Source organism: Echiichthys vipera (assembly GCF_963691815.1).
Source record: "Echiichthys vipera genome assembly, chromosome: 23".
In the NCBI taxonomy this organism is placed as follows: domain Eukaryota; kingdom Metazoa; phylum Chordata; class Actinopteri; order Perciformes; family Trachinidae; genus Echiichthys; species Echiichthys vipera.
Window position 1 is genome coordinate 4,647,797 of NC_139848.1, and position 22,273 is coordinate 4,670,069.

Genomic DNA, 22,273 nt, shown 5'->3' on the forward strand with positions numbered 1-22,273 from the left:
GTGACAAAAATAAAACCATCGAATGTCCTTTTCTTCTAATAATTCTGCTTCCTACTGAAACATCTCTGCAGGGGACACACGTTTTTAATCTCCGTAGGGTTTGTTTTTTGATGATTGTCACCTGTGAGGAGACGAAAGAGGCTCAAAACCCTCCAAAGACAACACAAAGTATTAGCATAGGTGTCAGGTGTTAGTACAGAAATGCAGCCAGGGTCTCTCAGAGGGGGGGGGGGCTTTAACACACTATTTCACAGGCTGTGTGTTGATATGTTTTCACTGCACAAAATGGCTGCATTACATTTCCACCTCAACTATAACTCTCGCTGTAACCTTCAACTTAATCGAGGGGAGAGACTCAAAGGCTTGAGCTGCAATGGCGTTGACTGTTAACCCCTCCCCCCAAAAAACATGTCATTCTTAAAGCAATAGTTTGCACAAGGCCGGCATTACTCTTCTCAACTAACTCTACGCAAATACGTTTTAAACTGCTCCTTTAAATGAATGCTGGTCTGAGATTAAATTGTAACCTTAAAGATGCACCGGCCCTTCAAGCTTTGGAAAGCTGTACAAAGTTATCATCACATCACATCATAAATCATAACGCAACACCTGCTAAACTTCTCTTTTGAGTCACAATCTTTCAAAGAGAAACTCTGGCCTCGTTCAGAAATGGTGCGTGAGTGCATGATTATGAACACAGATGAAAGACTATAATCAGGAGGTTCACAGAACATTAATTAACTTTCTACACGAGGCCCTTTGATTAAAAACCTCCAGCAAATGAAACATGTTTACATCTCATATAAGTGTATACACCATGGGTTTCTGGATGTTTCTTCTCTGAGCGGTGACAGTCTGTTGTGATGGCCCCCCGTTGGTGCTCCAACAGGAGGGGCGGCGCTTGTGGGTCCAGGTGGGGCGGTGGGCATGCGTCAGTTATTCCTGGTCCGTCTGCAGGAAGAAGCAGAGGTATAGTTTTATGGTTTTGTTTTTCTCATCTCATCTTCAACCGCTTATCCGGGGTCAAGTCGCGGGGGCAGCAGCTTTAGCAGGGGACCCCAAACTTCCCTTTCCCGGGCCACATTAACCAGCTCTAACTGGGGGATCCTGAGGCGTTCCCAGGCCAGTGTGGAGATCTAATCTCTCCACCTGGTCCTGGGTCTTCCCCGAGGCCTCCTCCCAGCTGGACGTGCCTGGAACACCTCCCTAGGGAGGCGCCCAGGGTTCATCCTTACTAGATGATCCTGAACCACCTCAACTGGCTCCTTTCAACACAAAGGAGCAGCGGCTCTACTCCGAGTTCCTCACGGATGCTGAACTTCTCCCCCTCTCTCTAAGAGAGACTCCAGCCCCCCTCCTGAGGAAACCCATTTCGGCAGCTTGTACCTGTGACCTGGTTCTTTCGGTCATGACCCAGCTTTCATGACCACAGGTGAGGGTAGGAACCAAGACTGACCGGTAGATCGAGAGCTTTGCCTTATATTTTTAATCATCCTCCCTCTTTTCAAAGGGAAATATATTTATTTATACCATAATTCAGACATTAAATGGATTCGGAAACAAATAAAGAGACATTCACATTCACAGATACTAACTGGACCATCAGTTCAGATCTTATACTCACAGGGTGAACTTGCTGCTGTGGTTTTAGTTGTGGGTGTAGATGCCACCGGCTCTGATGGAGCTGCTGATGGGGGATGACAGTGGATGATGGCCTGGACGGATGGGCTTTGCTGAGGCACAAAACAAGGAAGAAAGAAAGTATCCAGTAACACGTTTTTACCTTCTCTTAAACTCAAACTTTGAACCTGACTGTGTCGGCTCACCGATCTGTGCAGAGAAGCCCCTCCTGGCCATGTTCTTGGCCCGGACAGCCTCTTTGATGCGGTCCACCTCCTGCTGGTAGCGCTTGCGGTCCCTCATGGCGTTCTCCTTGGCCTCCTTCAGGGCGTTCTCCAGGGCTTTGACTCGTTCGGCCGTGGCCCGCAGACGCTTCTCAAGTTTGGGCAACTCGCAGCGAAGGTCTGCATTGTCCCGAACCAGCTGAACAGTGGTGGAAAGTACATTTATTACTTTATACTTAAACTCTACCTGTTCTGCCTTTGCAGGAACATTTTTCATTTTGATTCACTACAGACTGTATTTAGCAACTAAAGTCATAAGTGTGTATATATATATATATATTCAGCTACACCAGTAAATTGTATATAGTATATGAGTACTTTTACTTTAATACTAACTGTATACGTTTAGTACAATTTGCTTTGTTTGTCCCTAGAATGCATCACTTTTACTTGTACTTGAGTATTTCCACATTTTTCTATTTTTACTTTTGATCCTTTCGATTTCTCATCTCTTGTGTGGTCGTCATACTTTGATTCATTCACCTGCTTGTGGACCTTGGTGAGCTGCTCCAAGTTGTTCTCCAGGAAGGAGATCTTCTGTTTCTGGGCCACGTTGCCAAGTCCCTCCTCACAGTCCAGCTCTGCACTCTGAAAGACACAAACACACAGCACAGGTGAAATTATACTGGGAACAAATGACAGTGAACACCAGAGGGAGGTGACGCACCTTCTTAACCCGCGTGGTGAGGTCCTGGACGAAGAGTCTGCGCAGGTTGTGCAAACTCTGCAGCTCTTTGGCCTGAGAACAAAAACAAAAAGATTCAGAAGGTAAGAATAACGCACAATAGACATTCACCCATGAGACAATTCAACCCTCATTCAAGGAGGACAGAAGACGGGCCAGAGGGCCAGAGGGTCAGAGGACCAGAGAGCCAGAGGACCAGAGGATGTGGATTCAATCCTTAGGATCAAACGTCTAAAGGAAAAAAGTCAGGTATACAAAGAGCTGTTTCAGATAGTGCAAGGAGAGAGTGGAGACTAGAAGACTGGAGGTTGTGGGTTTGATTCTTGAATTGTACTAAAGTTTTGAGGTCCTACATCAATATCGATATCAGCAGTGACATGTGTCAATAAGATCTTGACTGATAGACAATAGATTGTTGTCAATGTTGTACACAGAGAAGACTTAGTGTTGATACCAAACAGGGGTTCAGGTCCTGAACAGTTGGCTCAGTGTGAAAGGTGCTGGGTTGAAAAACGGGAAGTCGTCTGTTTGAAACTTAAGCTGTTCATTGAAGTTATTTATCAATAAAATGTTTATCTGCCTGACCAATGCATCAGTTTATCAGGGTGATATATGAGCTTTTATGACAGTGATTTATGTCAATATTTTACTCAGATCAGTTAGTTTAAGTGTTAAAGTGTTGGGTTCAAAGACAGGAGGTTGTTAGTTTGATACTTAAGCTGTGTAGATGGTTTATTTTTTAAGTACAGCACCATGTCAGCCATCTATGACCTGACCAATGCATCAGTTGGGCTCTACATTGTCAGGTTGAGATCTTTAGCTTGTGTTGGTGCAGAAATATCAATATCAGCAGTGATATCTGTCAATGTTGGATACAGAGAAGACTCAGTGATGATCTCTACCAAACAGCAAAAGACATACCAGATCAGTTAGCTTCATGTGTTTAGAGCTGGGTTTGAAGACAGTAGGTTGTAGGTTTGATATTTATGCTGTAGAGCAGATTTATTTATTTAGATACAACAACATGTCAACCATCTTTTGACCTGACCAGTGCATCATCAGGTTCTACATTTGTCAGGTTGAAGCTTGTTTTGGAACAGAAAAATAAATTTCTGTTAATGTTGTATCCAGAGAAGACTAAGTCGTGATATCGACCAAACAGCAGACAAAGTCTTAGGTCAGTTAGCTTAATGTGTAGAGTTTTGGGTTTGAAGACAGGAGGTTGTCTGTTTGATACTTATGCAGCAGATTTATTTATTTAGATACAACAAAATGTCTTTTGACCTCACTAATGCATCAACTGAGCACTACATTTGTCATATAAGCTTTTTTTTGGCACAGACAAATCTATATCAGCAGTGACATCTGTCAACAGAGAGTGGTGATATCTTACAAACAGCACACACAAACTCTCTCAGATCAGTTAGCTCAGCTTATTATGTGTTGGGTTTGAAGTCAGGAGGTTGTCTGTTTGATACTCTTGCTGTGCAGTAGATTTATTTATTTAGATACATCAATGTTAGCCATCTTATTTCCTGGCCAATGCATCAGTTGACCTCTACATTTGTCAGTTGCTATTATCAGTTTGCTATATGAGTTTTTTTGGCATAGAAAAATCAGTATCAGCAGTGATATCTGTCAGTGTTGTACACAGGGAGTGGTGATATCTACCAAACAGCATATGTGCACTCATATCAATTAGCTCATTGTGTAGAGTTTTGGGCTAGAAGACAGGAGGTTGTCTGTTTGACTCTTAGGTCGTACATTAAGTTTTAAGGACGTATTTCCAAAATAAATGACTAATTTAATGTTGAGCACAAAACGTTTTCGATCAGAAAGCTCAGGGAGTTCAGAGCTTAGTTGAACTACAAGAGGTTGTGAATTTTATCTCAATGTAATTCTCCATCTTTTAAGGTACAAATATAACATCAAACAAGGTATCAATGTGATCAAATGGTGTAAAGTAGTGGGAGAACGCCTTGAAAACAGAAGGTTGTTAGTTCAAGTCCTGAGTGGGGCAGTGACTTTTGAATTTTGGGTTTGATTAAACCCAAATGAAGTCAAAGTCAAATATGCCCAGAGCAGAGATGCAAGTGTCTGAGCACTGGTGGTGCAGCAGGCTTGACTTCGGCATGATGGGCGCCCATGCCGGGTTCAAGACTGACGCCACCAGTGTGCAGGTGTGGGTAGAGTTGTTCGGTTGGTTGGTTGTTCGGTCGGTCAGTTGGTAGATCAGTCGTTGGAATGGTGTGTCGTTAGAGGAGTTGGTTGGTCAATTGTTCGTCAGGTGTGCCAGGTGGTTCACATGGTGTGATGTAAGGAGAGTTTGGTCATCAGAAGTTGGGACAGTGATATCGTAGGTAACATCGTTAGGTGAGCTCGATCGTTGGTCGTGATGTAGGGAGAGAGCAATTGTAGACAGGCTGGGAGAAGGAATAAAAGATTCTTTCAATTTGAGTTTGTTTTTTTTGCGTTTTTTAGTAAAAAAAGCCATTTTTTGCTAAATTCATGTGAACTTTCTGCAGGACTTGAACCTGTGTCTTCTGGCTGCCAAATCTGGCATTAACCTCTACACCATCAGCTCCTCCACACTGAGAAACATCAGAACTTGTATTTGTCATGGAGTCGGTTCGATGCCTCCCACAAAAAAAATACAAGTAGAAAAACCTGGAAAACTCATTAAAAAAGAGGAAAAATCCTTATTTACAGTTGTTTTTGTAGTTGCAACATAAATCTCACACTTTCACACAAACGTCTTTCACTAAAAAGATAAACTGAATGAAAATATATAACATTAAGTTTAAACACATGTCACATGCAGGAGGCTCTACCCTTCAGTCCTTAAATAACAAAGGGATTAAACTCCCACATCAATGGAAACATTCAGTAAATGACATCAACTCTCACTGAAACATTAATGCAAATAACACAGAAAACACTGGAGCACTAAATGGTAAAGATGGTTTGGATCAAATTCACAATAAAAAGTCACAGTAGAATATTTAAAAGGGTCAAATCTAACATGTCCAGACAATGCTTCAGTCGGTCATAACAACAGAATAAATAAAAAATAAAGTCATAGTCGAGTTTGTCATGAAAAACCTCCCAACAACTAAACAAAGGTTAAAGTTCAGCCACTCACCACAGTCTCCTCCAGGCCCTTCAGGTCCTCTCTGGCCTGCTCCCTCTCTTCATTCAGAAGTCTGCACAGAAAAGTAACATGTCCAAATCAAAGTGCATTAGATCTGATCCTCAGAAATGAAGAGTACGGTTCGATGCCTACATGAGTTTCTGGAGCTTTGCATCCTTCTCCTGCTCTTCAGCCTTCAGTTTGTCGTAGTCCAACAGGAGCCGCTCCTGCTCCAACAGCAGACCCTGGTTCAGACTGTGAGAGGACGACAAGTGGCAATAAGTCACATCATTCAATTCAATTCACCAAATCATCACAACAGTTCTCTCAGGACACTTTACAGAGCAGGTAAAGACCACACTCTATGACTTATTTATGATTTACAGAGACCCAACAATTCCCCCGTAGAGTACGGTGGCGTTGAAAACCTTCACTATAACAGACAGGAACGTCAGACAGACCCAGCTCTGTGGAGGACGCACATCTGTCTGCACCAGAGGGAGGAAGAGAAGGAGAGAGAGAGAGAGACAAAGACAGACACAAAGACAGACAGAGAGACAAAGACAGAGGCAAAAACAGACCCAGCTCTGTGGAGGACGGACATCTGTCTGCTCCGGAGAGAGGAAGAGAAGGAGAGAGAAAGAGAGAAAAAACGGACAGATGGACAGACACACTTCTACTTCCATTTATCTAAAGGTCCTATACTGTAAAAAAGTGAGTTTATTTATTATTATAAAGCAGGCAAAGGTGCTGTGTATGACAACACTCAATGCTCAGCCCGTTGTCAGCACTTCTGTACGGTTGTGGTGTTACAACTGTACTCTATGAAGGCAGAGAGTGCTGCTACTGTGCTACAGAGGGTGGACACAGGTGTATTCAGACAGCATGAGAAAAATAACATGTCTTTTGAACATTAAAACATGTATGGATGGACAGAGAGAGAGACAGACACACCACAGAGTAACAGTAACCATAACAACATCTATAGTAATGTGGAAACACAGCTGATGAACCTTTTGTGGGCCCATTTTTACGCCTTAATTAGATCTCTGGTGGCTAAATGACAGATATAAAGGGGAGAGAAGGATGAATACAAATATATAAATAAACCAAACACAGGATTTGACTTTAAAAGCCTTAATCTTTGAATTCACATCAGAGCGTGAGCACACAAGTCGCACATTTAACTGGAGCTCCTTAACCAACTGAACTGATTCTCACAGGTCTTAAGAAGAAGTCACTCCCTGGAGTCTTTTCTCCTCCAGAGTGGGGACTGACTTTGAACCCACGACTTAATGACTTTCATGCTTTATTCTCTGAGCTTCACTTCACTCCGCACTCATGTGCTCTGAGCTTCGTCGTCTCCTTCTCTCTTTTGAAAAGCGTAAATCGAGCTCAAGCTGAAACCCTGAACCCTGTGCAGGAAATCATCTGGGCTGAATGGAGGGACTGTGAAAGGAGTATGACACTGGATGTCACCATTCATAAAAATGCTTTTTTACGCATCAACTTTCAGGCACAATAGATCACAATCCATGTTATTGGCGTATTGGGTCTAGGGCAGGGGTCTGCAACCCGCGGCTCTTGGGCTGCGTGCGGCTCTTGAGCCCCTTTTTAGCGGCTCACTGTAGCTTTGCCAAAAAATAACATGGAAATAATGTGTTTTTTTGCCCAGTTGACAGTCTTTCAAAGGGAACACCTGTTATCTTGGAGTTCAAAGTGATTTTTTTTTTTTTTAAATATCATGTAAAAATAACATATGCGTCACATGCTACGTCTATGGCTCAGTGCCTTTCCCTGCAGGTGACTTATCTGGAGTTTCTGGCCCGCGCTGTCAGTATGCTAACCATGGATAAACCCCCCCAAAAATGATAAGAGTGTTGCATGGAGAGCTTAATTTGCTTACCTGTATACTATAGTTTTTTGTAAATATCATACACCTATATATATATTAAGTTTAAATGTGTTTAAGCTTTCCAGACAAATTGTATCTGGTGGAAGAGGAGGCAAATGGCTCTCTTGATAGTAAAGGTTGCAGAGCCCTGGTCTTGGGTGAATCTGGGTCCAAAAAGCAAAACACATAATTCTACAATACCAAATAAAAATAGCCAGTGCTTCAGGTGTGTGAGTACTGATGGTGCCTTACTCCGTGAGTTCATCCAGCATCCTCTGTTTGTCCACGATCTCATCCCGCAGGCGGCCGAGCTGCTTCTGATGAGCCTCCCTGTGGTTGTCCAGCTGCTCCTGCAGTGTTTTCTGGAGGGTGGAGACACGGAGAAAACAAATGAGAGATTCTTCATTCATACATAAAAAATAAAACCATGTGACTGTTTGTTTCCAGCGGGGCTTTACCTTGATGTCGCTGTCTCCGTCCTGTCTGCTGATGTCCTCTTTCTCCTTCTCCTCCCCCGTCACCTCGTGTCTTTTCTCTGTGAATCGATAAAACATTGTTTTAACTCAGGCGCGTTCGCAAACCGGTGAAATAAACCTGCAAGTATTTAACTTCTTTCAACAGCAAGAACAGGAGGGTGGGCAGGCCAATAAAGACGATATAGTGAGCGGAGGTTTGGAGGGCTGACCCTGATTCTGCAGTTTGGCGAGCTCCTCGGTCAGAGCGTCCTGGCTCTCCTCCAGGTGCCTCTTCTTCTGCTCCATGTTCTGCATGTAGTCCGTCAGAGACTTGATCTTGGCCTGGTGCTACAGAGAGGAGGAGCACAGGGGGGATATGATTGAGAAATCACGATGCTGCAAGTAAGTATAGAGATGCACATTTCATTTGATATTTTTCACATGTATTTCAAATTCTAGTCAATATATCAGTTTATTTAATCTTTAATCTCTTTAATATTGGCGTAAAGGTCTTCTTGGGTGTTTCTTTGACAAAGACAATTAAGTGTGGGATTAAAAAGCAAATTTAAAATGTTATTTCGCTGCCTCTGGTAACTTTAAGGGGAGCAGTGGGGCTCAATCTTTATCATGTCAAAATAGTGTTTCGCTTTAAAACAAGAAAAACGTTTGAACCTCTGATTAGGAGCTACAATTCTCTGTAACATACATATTTAGGGGATGGTTACCTGGGAGATCAGTAGCTGGCAGGACGCAAGCTCCTTCTCATTGGCCTGGATCTTGCGGTGAGCGTCGACCTGAGCGCTCTCCAGCTGCTTGCTGCGATTAACCAGAGACTTGACTTCAGACTTCATCTTGCTGATGTAGAGGCGAGCCACGGTGAACTCCTCCTCCACCGCGGTGCCGTTACCCTTCGTCTCTAAGGACTGAGAAAGGGATGAGGAGGTTAGGGCGTAAGTGTGAGAGATGAAGCGTGAGCGTGTGTTTACGTGTGTGTGTCTGTCCTCACTGTGGCAGTTTTCATGTCACTGGTGCCGATGATGGCGCCGATGTCGCTGAGGTCTCGCAGCAGCAGGTTGAGGACCTCAGCAGCTCTCTTCCTCTGCAGGCCGTTTAGCTCCTGCAGCTGATTCAGCTCCATCTGCACTGCTGTCAGCAACGCCTGTCCACAACACACAAACAAGTCTAATTTCAATGCCAACCCTTTATTGTGTTATATAAGTAGGTAGTGCTTTAAAAAATATCAAGGTACAAGCAGAAAAACTTAGTGCAGTCCACTCACCGTCTTGTGCTGCAGCTCCTCGATCAGCTGCAGGTTGGTCTGATCTCTCTCTTCCAGCTCCAGGCTCTTCTGGTCATAGTTGACGGCCAGCTCCTCCAGGGCCTGCAGCACCTCCTTCACCTCCTCCTTGGCCAGCTCGTTCTCTGTCTGCAGCCGGCACAGCTCCTCCTGGATCTTCTCGTAGTCGCGCCGCGTCGACGCCAGCAGCTGGAGAGAACAACGTGTATACGTGATCTTGACATGCACACATTTATACCAAAACAAAGACTGTGATTTTCAGGGGCAGGCAGAGGCGAACAAACCTCTTCCTGGTCCATCATCTGCTCCTTGAGTTTCTCAGCCAGCTGACTGTGTTGATTGATCTCATCATCCTGTAATAAATCAAAATGAAGTCATTTGAAAGTGATGAGAAAGACATTTGAGCCTTCATCCAGATGTTTCTATCTCCCAACATCCGCCTCTCCGTCAGTGTCACCTTGTCATCCAGCTGTTTGTAGAGGTTACTGATGTCCTCGTCGTATTTGTTCCGCTCGTCCCCGGAGACCGAGACGCCTCCTCCGGGCGGCAGCAGGTTGTCGATGATGGGAGTGTTGTCGCACGGCTCTGCGCTCTTCTGATCTTTGGCGCTCAGCTGCTCCTCCTCAGGAACGTTCTCCCCTGCATGATCAGGTAGATCTTTTCCGTTAAATGTTCTATTGTCTTGTTTTTGTATTAGATCACATTTTTATATTGTTTTCCTGATTTAAAAGGATGCACAGGAGAAGCCGCGTGATTTTAAAAACAGAACAGCCTGTTAGCAGATGTGCGATCTTAAGAATTGATGCCGTAATTGTTATTGGATTTTTAATTGTGAGGAAAAACCGTGAGCTAATGAGAAGATGGAGAGGAGGAGGAGGAGAGAGTGAAAAGGTGAAGAGCTGCTCCATTTGAATGTATCGGCATGGAGCCAGTGGCTGAGTCATGTCAGGATCACTGCATCAGCATAATGTATGAACGTGTGTGTGCCAATTTGTTGCTAAGGAGGAGGAGTGAGAGAGAGAGAGAGAGAGAGAGACAGAGTGAGGGAGGGAAAGGTTACCATGCAACAGAGATGGAGAAAGGTGGAGAAGGCTGTGCAGGAGACACAGAGAGAGGACGATAGTTTGGAGCATGACCAAAACAACAGAGCGTGTAATGCCCCTAATAAAAACATACCGTATGTGCACATTATGGGATTGATTTACTTTAACATGACATGGTAAAAGGGACAATTAAGTGTGACTTTTAGTGCTGTGTAGCTCAAACTGACTATGTATTTATAATTACAGGAGAAAGCTGGAGAACAAACTCCAGCGAAGCAACATGAGGGATGATTGGAGTGGCATGAGAACCATCACCGGGCTCCAGGAGACTGGTAGCACGAGGTTGGAGGACCGTGTGGACCAGGCCAACGAACTGAACCTATTTTTCAATAGGTTTGATACTGCGGCCCATCCCCCACATGACTCTGCTGCTGGCTGCCCCTCAACTACTGCCACTTTACCTCCCCCTACTCCTCCTCCTTACAGGCCCCTTGACTGCCCCTCACCACCTCACTTCACACCTACCTATTGCACCCCCCCACCCAGCTGAGTCATCTGCAGCTCAACGTTACAAAAACAAAGGAGCTCGTAGTGGATCTGAGGAGGGTGAAAACACCTGTGACCCCTGTCTCCATCCAGGGGGTCCCTGTGGACCCTGTAGAGGAGTATAAGTACCTAGGGGTGTACTTCAATAATAAGTTGAACTGGTGTAAAAACGCAGCAGCTGTCTACAAAAAGGGTCAAAGTCGACTCTTCATCCTGAGGAGGGCCGGTGATGTGGGGGAGGAGCTGGACACCCTGACGACTGTGGCAGAGAGGAGGATGCTGTCTATCCTGGACAATGTCTCCCACCCTCTCTACGACACACTGGCCCAGCAGAAGAGCACAAAAACTCTGAGGTCTACGGAAAGATTTGGAAACAAAGCCACGCATCGCAATGACGTCATCAATGCGTGTGACGTGTTACGGCGTGATGACGTATAGGCAGCAAGAAGCATTCGCCGAGGCCCAGGTAGTGTGAGTACAAACGGGCCTGGAGGGGGGGGACAAGGACCTAAAGCACGGGGCACGGGACGGGACGGACGCACAGTGGAAGGGCGCCCTCAGTGGTCAGTTGCAGAATTATGCCTCATTACTTTAACCTGTATTTGAAACTATTCTTCTATCTAAAACGTGCACAGATTTGTGACAAATTAAATGAGACCACTCCTCTGAAAGAATTTATCTGTGTGTGTTTTCTTATCTCACCGTTCCTCCAGCGCTGGAGTTCAGCCTCCAGCCTCTGGATGATGCTTTTCAGGCTCTTGTTCTTCTCCTTCTGCTTCTCATATTTCTTCTTCCACTCCTCGGCCGTCAGCTCCAGGTTCACCGACACTGTGTTCTTAATGGTCTTGGCTCTGACACAGACAGGACACAGACACAGTCATGTTTGAGCCCCAGAACACCCACTTTCATTCACTGTGCTGGATCTTTGGACAGCCTGAACCTTCATCCCTCAGCAGCCACATCACATCATTCTCAGTGTTCATCAAAGTCATCCAAAAAAGAAATAAGGTGCTCCTCAGCAGAAGCTGCAGAGGAAACGTTGCTCACTGCTGCGACTCATCTTGTTTTAGCATCAGCTGTTGGAGTTTTCTCTTTGCATGAGCTACAAACACAACAAACTAAATAAACACATATGTGATTTTCTCTCATACATGTGTATTTTTAGTCAAACTGCTGTGTAACAGTGGGGGATACTCTTTACACATGTGCAGATACACCTGTCAAACACGTCTGAATGAATGAAATATATGAATAAACGGACTTGAAATGAAAAACAGGTTGAGTGTGTGTCATGCATATTGGAAATAGTGCACTATTGTGAATTATTTTTGGTTTTAGAAGACAAAAAAAAAACAAGAGAGCAACATGAGCCTCAGCCAAACACAGAACAGGGTGTGGAGCGTTTGGTCAGAGGAACATGAGAACAGAAATAAACCCAGGTGCACCGTGGGAAACTGAAGCCATCTGGGCACTAGTTCTCAGCTACGCTCCTAATGAGTCACTGTACTCTTCATCAAGTGTCCCAGACTGAGGAGCTGTGTGTTCGGTGGCACAGGACAGAAGAAGAAGTTCTACCTCTGTCCAAACATGAGCGTGGTCTTGGTCTCGGCCTCGTTGTAGATGGACGGCGAGCAGCAGATGATGATGGTGGTGCGACAGTTCCCCCCCAGAGAGTCCTGCAGGATCCGAGTCATCTTACTGTCTCTGTACGGTACGTGGGACTTCTGAGAAAGAGATGCATCAGACGTGTCACACACTCATTGTTCCAGTGCGTGGAGATGAGAGGTAACTGTGAGGGACTTACGGTTCCCTCCGCCAGAGCTGAAATGACGTTTCCTAGCGCTGACAAAGATTTGTTAATGTTCTTGGCCTCGTCCAACACGGCTCCCTCTGCTCCCGTCTTACTGACCTGTTCAAACAGCAACAATGCACAGATTAGACTTCACGTCGGCTTTACATGAACGCATCCTCCTGATGTCACTCAGAACGACCTTCTCGCTGCCCGCCAGGTCGACCAGGTAGAGCTTCCCCGACAGCTTCTTCTCCGTCTCCATGTTCTCCTGCTTGATGTTGATGAGGAAGATGCTGTGGCTGCGAGAGCTGTGCTCGTTCATGTCTGGAGGATAATTGAAAAAGAATTACAGTTGGTCGACAGACATGGTTCACATGTGTGAAGCTCAGGGGTTGGAGCTACTGTGCTTATACTTCTACTCTGCTACATTTCAGAGGGAACAGTGAACTCTTTGCTCTACTACACTGATCTGAGATCTGCTGTAGTCACCAGTTTCTTTTCCAAACGTGTAAAATGAGATTAAAAGGGCGTCTGTGACAGTTCTGGGACCCCCCCTCTGCTGTTGCTGTTTCCTGTCTTCAAGGCTGCAGACCTGCTGGAGCGTAATCAGCTGCATGGGACTCACCTGGAGCCCATGCACATGAGCCAGAGCCTCAGCCAGTGTTTGGATGTTCACGCATGCATGCACACTCCCACACCTACCTACCTACGTGTCCTTAAAGCACAACATCCATGCAGCACATGTTCACGCTTCCTCTGACTTTACAGATTCTGCAAATCTATTTGTTGCATTTGTTTTTTTATTCTGTGTCAAATAAATAAAGTTATGAACTTGAAACTACATTTACTAAAGTCAAGGATCTTTATACTTACTTACTTGAAAACACATTAAATATAAATATCTGTTACAAATTGTGATAAAGACGTCACTCAATGACACAGAACACACATATGAAGATACATACTAGTCACTGCCACGTGCCGATTGTTTTTGCCCTCGTCGATGACGTCCATCACCTCCTCTGGACTGGACACAAAACGCTCAGTACAACCCTGACAGAGAGAGGGGGGGAGAGGGGGAGAGAGAGAGAGAGAGAGGGAGAGAGAGAGAGAGTGCACATGAGTGTCACAGTCACACAAACACAGGGGAGCCACTGTTAGCTGTAAGTGAACACACTTGTGGTGGTGTCTGTGATGCATGAAAGTGTTGCTGTGATGCATGAAGAGCACAAACAGATCAGAGACATCACAGATATCACTTTGACTATTGTTTTTTTTTTACATCTGGCTGCTGAAATATCACAGCTCATGTGAAGGTGAGTCCTGTTTACACACCTTGACGTAGGGCACTCTGTTTTTGTCTTCATGCACGGAGAGGTTCGTCTTCGACACTTCAAACAGAACAAAGATCATCAAGGTCACGTGCTGCTTCTTCAAAAAAGACTTTTGCAAAACACTAAATGTTATATATACACTTGAGATGAATAGACACACTTACCATCCAGCAGGTCTCTGATTTTGTCCAGGTAGATTTCAAAATAGGAAACCTGCACACAAATAATAAAACTCAACTACCTGAACCTCTGCACCAACAGAGTGTTCTTCTAATGTGGGTCATTAAAGTCATTTAGTTATTCAAGCATAAAGAATGAAATGTTTAATGTTTTTCCGTCCTTAAAAGAGTTGAACAGACATCACAGTTTGGCGAACAGATCACCTTATATGCAACAAACAGTGATGTGAAATCTGTGACATCCAAAGAACAACTTATAAATCGTTAAATATGCTGCATCTTTGCATGTTTTGAGTTATTGTCTTCTAATGTTTTTACCTTGATGTGAAACTCAAGGTTCTCGTCCATGGAGTAGATGTGGTCAAAGATGTCGTGGGCAATGCGAGGGATGATTCCCATCAGCTGGGGGTCGTGCAGTTTGCCCTGAACACAGCAAGATGTTTTAGTGCTGCGTGTAAACGCGTCCACATGCATGAAGGTAACTCTCTTCTCAAATGCTTGTTGAGCTCTGGAGCCGGTCGAGGGAGCATCAGGGTCAAAAGGTGGAATTAGAGCTTAATGTACAGACAGAGGTTTTTCATCACGGGCGCACAGATCACATCAGAGAATTAAAAAGAGGCTTTAAGCTTCAGTCTTGGTGGATTATGCGCCCTAAGTCGACTCTCTGAAGTCATTTGCGCTCATGATGAATGATGCATCTCAAGAGGCTGACTGTGCTGACGACAATTCATCTCTTTCCACCTAAAATCTGCACATCGCTCACACAAAAACTACTCAAACAGCCTCTGAAACGGTGACTTTGGACGTCAGTGCCTTGCTCATAACTTCCTTATAGAGTCAAACTCTGCTGCCAGGCTTTTGATTCCTCAACTTCCAGCCATTGTATGATCTTGACTGGATTTAGTGATTGTGGTAAGTCTGTTACACAATCCCTACTGCGCTCGAGTTCTTGGATTGGAGATAGAGGCTCAAAAAAATAAAGGTCATTATTGAGGGTCTTTATTCGACGGCTTTGACTCTGGGATTTGGATCGGTTGATCGATTGACTCATCATCTGAAGACCTCCCCCATGTGTCTGTGTGCTGTGTCAGGAACTCTGGACTCTCACCTCCATGGTGTGTGTCTTCCCGGAGGACGTCTGTCCGTAGGCGAAGATGGTCCCGTTGTAACCGCCCAGAACATCTGGAAGGACAATGAGTGACATGTCATTTCTCTTGACTGTCTTTAGTGTTTGTGCACATACACAGTAAGACCAATGTGTCTTCATACCTTTAACTATCTGTTTGGCACACTGGTCATACACTTGTCCCTGCGGCGTGTTGGGAGGCAGCACGCGGTCGAACACGTAGGGTTTACTCTGTTTCACAACAACACAGGACACATTGATTACAGTACGTACATGACAATACATCAAACAACATCTTTATCTCCGTGTCACTTATTTTATCTGAGATTATTCCATTAATATATTCTGATCTTATTGTTTTAAACAAAACAACACAAGAAAAACAGGTATTTCACCAATATATCATGTTGTTCAGAAGTTTTGACTTTGATTAATTAAGTTCAAGGGCTCAATATAATGATTTTAACTCGCTGTATTCAGGGGAAATGTTTTATTCATGTTATTTCAGGACTTTTATTTGGAGAAAAGTAAACTTTTTTGGGGCGTTTGCATCGGCAGAGTATATAAAATGGGGAAGATGCACATTAAAAAGGTTACTGCTTACTGATTCTTGAGTCAATATCCCATTAATATCACATTTTACTTGCAGTAATGCAGGTTTGAGGTACTTTAAAACACTGTATGTGTATGAGCAGCTGACGTGATAAGAAGATATTGATAAACTCGATCGACTTCGGCTAAAAAGAAATGCTCGTTTCTCTCACTGCAGCAGCTTCCAGCCGATCCATCATCCCTCCTGCCCATGTCCAACCATGCAACCCTCTCTGTCTCTCAGGGGTAAAAGCCGAGCTGCTGTGAACTGCAGCTCTCAGCACTCTGGCGCTGTCTGAACCGTCTGAACCCCGAGACGTAGCAGAGTACTGACGGGAACAGCAGAAGAGGGGACGGACTCAGTGTTGTGCCTCTGCAGTTTGACTGATGGCTCGGGGCGGTGACATGCAGTCTGGCCTGACAGTACAAAGAAGTGTTTCTGGGCTGTGATGCTACAAAATGAATAATGCAGAACGTGCTGGGCTGCTGATGGGGAAGGATCTGCATCTACACACTGTGGCAGGGTTCATTTCCTGTATGTCTGTCTCCAAACTTATAGTCAATTTTATAGATTTGTTATTTTTCTTGTTTATAATGTTTTGTTCAAGGACATGTGAGAAAATATCACATCTAGGAACTTGTATGTTGGAGGAGTTGGTTGATATGAGATTGAGGATTCAGGTGTGAGGACTCACACTGTCCTTGAGTATCAGAGGGTTCAGGTGTGAGGAGGTCTTCGTTAGCGTCCTCCACCTGGACTTCCAGGGGTAGAAAACAAACACTGGGCCCAAGAGTGGTTCTCAATCAGTGTGACATGACCTTTGACCCCTGACCAATAAATGATGACCTCCTTATAGAGTTTTGTGATCAAGAAATCAATATCAATAGATTTAGGAGGTGTGAAAACACATCATACCCCCTGTGATTGTTTGCGTTATTGCTCATCTCTGCTGTTACACCTTTGAATGCCCAGTTGGTAGCCTGAGATTGTTTCTGCATGAATATGTTTATGATAAATTAACTTTGTTTACACTGATGGGATGGAGTTTTGTGTTTCACATCAGCCTAAATAGAAACATAAAGACTTACAGAGCATCTGGGTGGAGCATTATGGTATCTCCACCGTCACATCTCTGTAATGTTGAAGGACATCATTGTTAACCTGCATTAATATCTCATTGGCTCATTGCGCACTTGGCATCCCCGTCCTGCACGCAGAGCCAGGTGACTTTCCTCTACTGCAGTGTTTGTATTTGCAGCTCCACACACACACACACACACACACCATCACCATCAACACCAACACCAACACAACAGCGAGCAGAGAGACTTGCCGTTATCACCACAGTGTCGTCGTCTTTGAATTTGGGGATGTATTTGTCTCCTCTATTGATTTCGGCCTCGTTCAGGGGCCTGAAGCGGCACATCACCCGCACCCCGCACTCCGCAGCATCCATCATGGCTGCTGCTGCTGCTGGCACTGTTTACACCGCCCCTCCAAATACAAGAATACAAACAAACAAACAACAGACTGGAGAAGAACTGAATTTTGGGCAGGGTGGTGCCCAAAGTGAGGTTCAGGGACCAGCAGCGCGTCCCGGGCCGGGCGAGAGTTCAGTGAAACCGAGACTCAGATCATTTTTGGAGAGCAGAGCCTGTCCCGGATGATAACACGTCGGGTGTCCTGGCTTCCTCACCGCGAGGAGCTTTAGGTTTATCCGATGCGCAACGCGTCCTTCATCCAAACCGAATCTGTCCGGGATCCCTCCGCTGCGCCATCCGGTCAAACCGGATCAACCGCAGCGCTGCGTCCAGGTGAGGAGCTCGGACATCCGTGTGCAGGCCTCCCTTTACCGCGGGACGCACCGACAACCGTGCACAACCGGGCGGATACGTGTTTGTGAACGGCGGGGAGAGAGTGAAGGGTGCTGCCCGGTGCACGGAGCGAGAGAGAGAGAGGGGGGGGGAGAGAGAGAGAGAGAGAGAGAGAGAGAGAGGGACAGAGAGACAGACAGACAGAGACACAGAGAGAGGGGAGAGAGAGAGAGAGAGAGAGAGAGAGAGAGAGAGAGAGAGAGAGAGAGAGAGAGAGAGAGAGAGAGAGAGAGAGAGAGAGAGAGAGAGAGAGAGAGAGAGAGAGAGAGAGAGAGAGAGAGAGAGAGAGAGAGAGAGAGAGAGAGAGAGAGAGAGAGAGAGAGAGAGAGAGAGAGAGAGAGAGAGAGAGAGAGAGAGAGAGATGCGCAGACAGCCGCAGCGTCCTGAAGGCGCGCTCCAGGCCCGATGCCGCGGGGCGCGCCCCCGCATCAGCACCATCACTGAGATGCTCGCGTGCACACGCACACACAAAAAGCTGCACTCACTTCTTGTAAATCCTTAAATAAACATTTACTTTAAGGTGAACAGGTAGAAAGTGAGTGCAGGGAGAGACATGATCATGGGTTGAGGCTGTTTATGGGCTCACGAGGGCTCGTGACTGTGCAGATCCAGACTTTTTATTAAGAATATAATAATAAAGACATAAACAAATAATAATAATAAATAAAGACAATAAACTATTGTATGTGAAATACACACATGATGTATTGCTTAACCCAGCCTAACTTTAAATAAGTAGCCCCTCTCCTTTATGAATATTACATTAATTAGAATTACAATATACGCCGTTAATGATTCATTTATGATCTATAACTGTGCATAACGTGTGTAACTCTACTTTTGTTATGACAAGTGGAAACATTTGGACTTTGGGGTAAAAAGACAAAGCATTTTCTTAATCTGAAGATCTATTTTTTTAAATATTTTGGTTAAAAAGCTTATGATACTCACTGTACAGCTCACTATCATGTAATTTAATAAACATTACTATGTTTTTATGTCAGATTTCTTACCATTATTTCTAACCTTATTCTCATATATCCCAGGTGGAGTTAGTTGAATTAAACTCTATTTGCCCACTAAAGGGCGGTGTGCAACAAACAATAGTTTTTAAATCCTTGTTTTCAACACTTTGAGTCTTTAAACCAGCTTTTAAAAATAAAATAATAATAATAATAGCACAGAATGATGAAGAAATGAGGAAAAATAGACATTACACACCAGATTGTTCAAGAGTGACCATGTTTGCCCACTAGAGGGCGGTGTGCAACAACAAAAAAAGTTTTAAATCTTTGTTTTTAACTCTAAACTTTGAGTCTATAAACCAGCTTATAAAAATAATAATAATAATAATAAAAGCATAGAAATATGAGGAAATATAAGGAGAACAGGCAGTAAACAAATAGACGTTACACAGCAGAGTGTTCAAGTAAGAGTGACCATGTTTTTAATATCTTAAACATCTGTGCAACATTGTTCAAAATGTTACATCACTGCATGACCTGTAATGTTTCACAATATTTACAAAAGAAAACGCTGCGTACATCAAACCATTAAAAAAAAGGAGTCAAAACAATCTCAAAATGATGGACTCTGACAAACTATCCCTAGCCCACATTAATGCAAAACAAGGAAAATAAACAAGAGCAATCAAGTGCACATCATACTTCACGCAAGTCTATTTTCTGTAAAGTATATATTAGTGAGAAAATATATACTTCATTACAAGTTGAAAAAATAAAATACTGACAATGAAAGTGTGGGAGAGGGAGAGGGAAACGAGCTTCAGAGAGCAGGAAACAATCAAATCAAATAAAAACCACACTCACCTCAACACACACACACACACGCGCACACGCACACGCAATCACAGGTGGGAGAGGAGGAAGAATAGACCGCACAGACGATCTCAAACACAAAGATGCTTTGAACTCTTGACCACAAATAACATGAAACTGATAGAACAGATCCATAACACATGGGTTCCCAACGTGAGACCGGGTTCCTGCATGTCATTGCACAAAAAACAGGGTTTGGGGGGCGGAGGGAGGAGGGGGCAGAATGAACTTTACCAAAAGAGCTCGTGTTCTCAACATCAACGTCACATTTTTGAACAACGGCCGGGAGATTTCCTGGCCACAGGTTACAGTAAAAACTCCACTCTGACGTTCTTACGCGTGTGCACACCGAGAAAAGAGAGCGACATCGCTTTGAGTCGATGACAATGCGATACTTTCTTTTACGTTAGCACGCTGCGTTGCTACAAATCACCTTCAAAATGTCCGTTTTTCAGTGTGCACACAGCGAAGAAGGTAAGAAATGGTGTGAGATTAGAAAATACAGTACAACTTAAGGTTCCAAGACGTGTGAGACGCATGAAAGAACATTGTTTACCTGGCTGTAACTCATCGTCTGACTTTGAGGCTCCTTTGTTTAAGGATATAAAGGTACATTATAAAACTAAAGTACATCGGTGGGGCTCCTTTGTCACGTGTTACGGTTATAGTCTGGGGGTGTGTATCCAAATGTTTCAATAATAGTGTTTTCATGTTTTACTGAATGAGAAAGTAAAGACTCGTGTTAGAAGGGAGTGTACTATTTGGCTTTAAGGTCATCGTGAGAAACATTAGTTAGTTAGTTTTTGTTATTTTGATCTTAAATCAAAGTGAAATCTGAGCCTGGGAGTAACAGTTGTGTGTTCGGACGTCTGGAGAAAGGTGAATATTGTTGAGCGCGTACGAGGAGATGCTGACAGAAGAAAAGGACTCAAACATTCAGAGATGCAGTGTTTCGAAGCTGTTGACCTTTGCCACACATTGGTATATTGCACTTGATAATTCTGTAGTGATTTCAGGTTGTTGGTTGGTTGGTTTTGATCTGGAGGAGCAGGTGTGTGTGTGTGTGTGTGTGTGTGTGTGTGTGTGTGTGTGTGTGTGTGTGTGTGTGTATGTGTGTTGAACACTGTTTCTTTTTAAGACTGATCAAGTGATGATTCGGCGTTGCTAGCTAGTCGTGTTCAAACTGCATTGGTTACGAGCAGAAAACGCCGCCTGCCTTCTCAGATGTGCATATTCATAAATAGTATGGTCTTGGAGGCAGACGTCGTTACATTTTCTTCCTTTAACTGAGAAGATTCATGACTCAACAAAAAGCCTCACTGTAAAAAAAAGAAAGTAAAGTATCATCTGTAATGCTAACTTAAATAAAAAGGGAACATGACCTTTGCAACGGACTCTGGACACATGATCTATTCACTGTCAAAGGAACAAAACATACATACATATACACATATAAGGCTTGAGTTCTCAACTCTTGGTAGTATTATTGCCATCTAGCATATCTGTAAAGCTTAAAATAAATATGGAGTACTGTACATAAATAATTTACATCAATAACCAAAAGAAGAAAAGAAAAAATCACAAGGCCCCTGGATGCAAGAAATGCTGCCACTGCTCTTGAAAACCGAGTCCGTCTTCCTTTTGATAATCTAGATTCTGCCTCTGAGGTCGGTTACTCTACCTAAAGCTATAAACGTGGCAAGAACAACTACAGTCGTGGAGGAATCACTGTACAAACGAGCAGGAGAACATAATCAAAACAACCAAAGTGACAGAAATCATCATCGATGCAGACGGGGATTCTTGGTTGTGGCTGAAAAGGAAAAATTCACCCAAAAACACCTCACGCTGTGATTCTATGTTGCATTCAGGGTTCACGTCATTTGCTGGAAATACGTCCAAAATAAGGAAGGGGAGAAATCCGTGCTGCGTGTGTGTAAATGCAGTGTTACAGTAACCAGGTCGGTGCAGAGCACGTCAACTTAAACTCATAGGAACAGCTACGAACGAGCTCGTCAAGTGGGGCTGCAACTGGTGATTATTCTCATTTTACATTAAACTTTTATGACTAATGGTTTAATTCTTTGAGTGAAATGCCCCAAAAACTGTGAACAAACACCCTCATGCATACCCAATGTCCAGGGTGATGATGGGAACGGTAATTATGTGAAATCAGAAACAGGAAAACAACCGTTTCTTTCAGTTTTTGCTTGAAAAACTACAATTAAGACATTATCAAAATAGTTTCAGCTTCACACGTGGCGCTCCTGAGCCTCTGTTTGGAGCTGGAGCAGGTGCATCATTAACGTTTGGTTCACCACAAATATAAATTACACATTTTTGCAAAACTCCTGAAGGCACAAAATGTCACTATGACGCTGTAAAAGTGTCTGGGGGTGAATTTTTCCTCGTGTCAAACGTCAGCGAACAAACTCTCGTGTGCCGCGTCGGATGATCGGTAAACCCCGAAACAACCACCTGCCAACCAGATTCTGTTTTCAGCACAAACTGGATCATGATGTTCCTGCTGGGGCGAATGCGGGTGAAGATGTACCCACATTTTCCCGCCCTGCTTCAGGGAACA

General features: G+C 44.1%; 1 protein-coding gene across 1 annotated transcript; it reads right to left on the minus strand.

Annotated features, from left to right (window-relative positions):
- Positions 1 to 818: 818 nt before the first annotated feature.
- On the minus strand, positions 819 to 17,762 carry LOC310964959 (kinesin heavy chain-like). The gene is made up of 26 exons (XM_083938299.1): positions 17,311 to 17,762; positions 15,529 to 15,616; positions 15,368 to 15,441; positions 14,578 to 14,682; positions 14,245 to 14,293; positions 14,082 to 14,137; positions 13,712 to 13,799; positions 12,946 to 13,070; positions 12,759 to 12,863; positions 12,530 to 12,678; positions 11,657 to 11,805; positions 9,823 to 10,004; positions 9,650 to 9,718; positions 9,348 to 9,554; positions 9,075 to 9,227; positions 8,794 to 8,991; positions 8,299 to 8,416; positions 8,072 to 8,148; positions 7,866 to 7,975; positions 5,873 to 5,974; positions 5,732 to 5,792; positions 2,572 to 2,643; positions 2,388 to 2,492; positions 1,827 to 2,043; positions 1,625 to 1,733; positions 819 to 951 (listed from the first exon to the last, which is right to left on the minus strand). The coding sequence occupies exons 1-25, from the start codon at positions 17,434 to 17,436 to the stop codon at positions 1,648 to 1,650; spliced, it is 2,871 nt and encodes a 956-aa protein (XP_083794425.1). The 5' UTR covers positions 17,437 to 17,762; the 3' UTR covers positions 819 to 951; positions 1,625 to 1,647.
- Between the last annotated feature and the right edge of the window lie 4,511 nt (positions 17,763 to 22,273).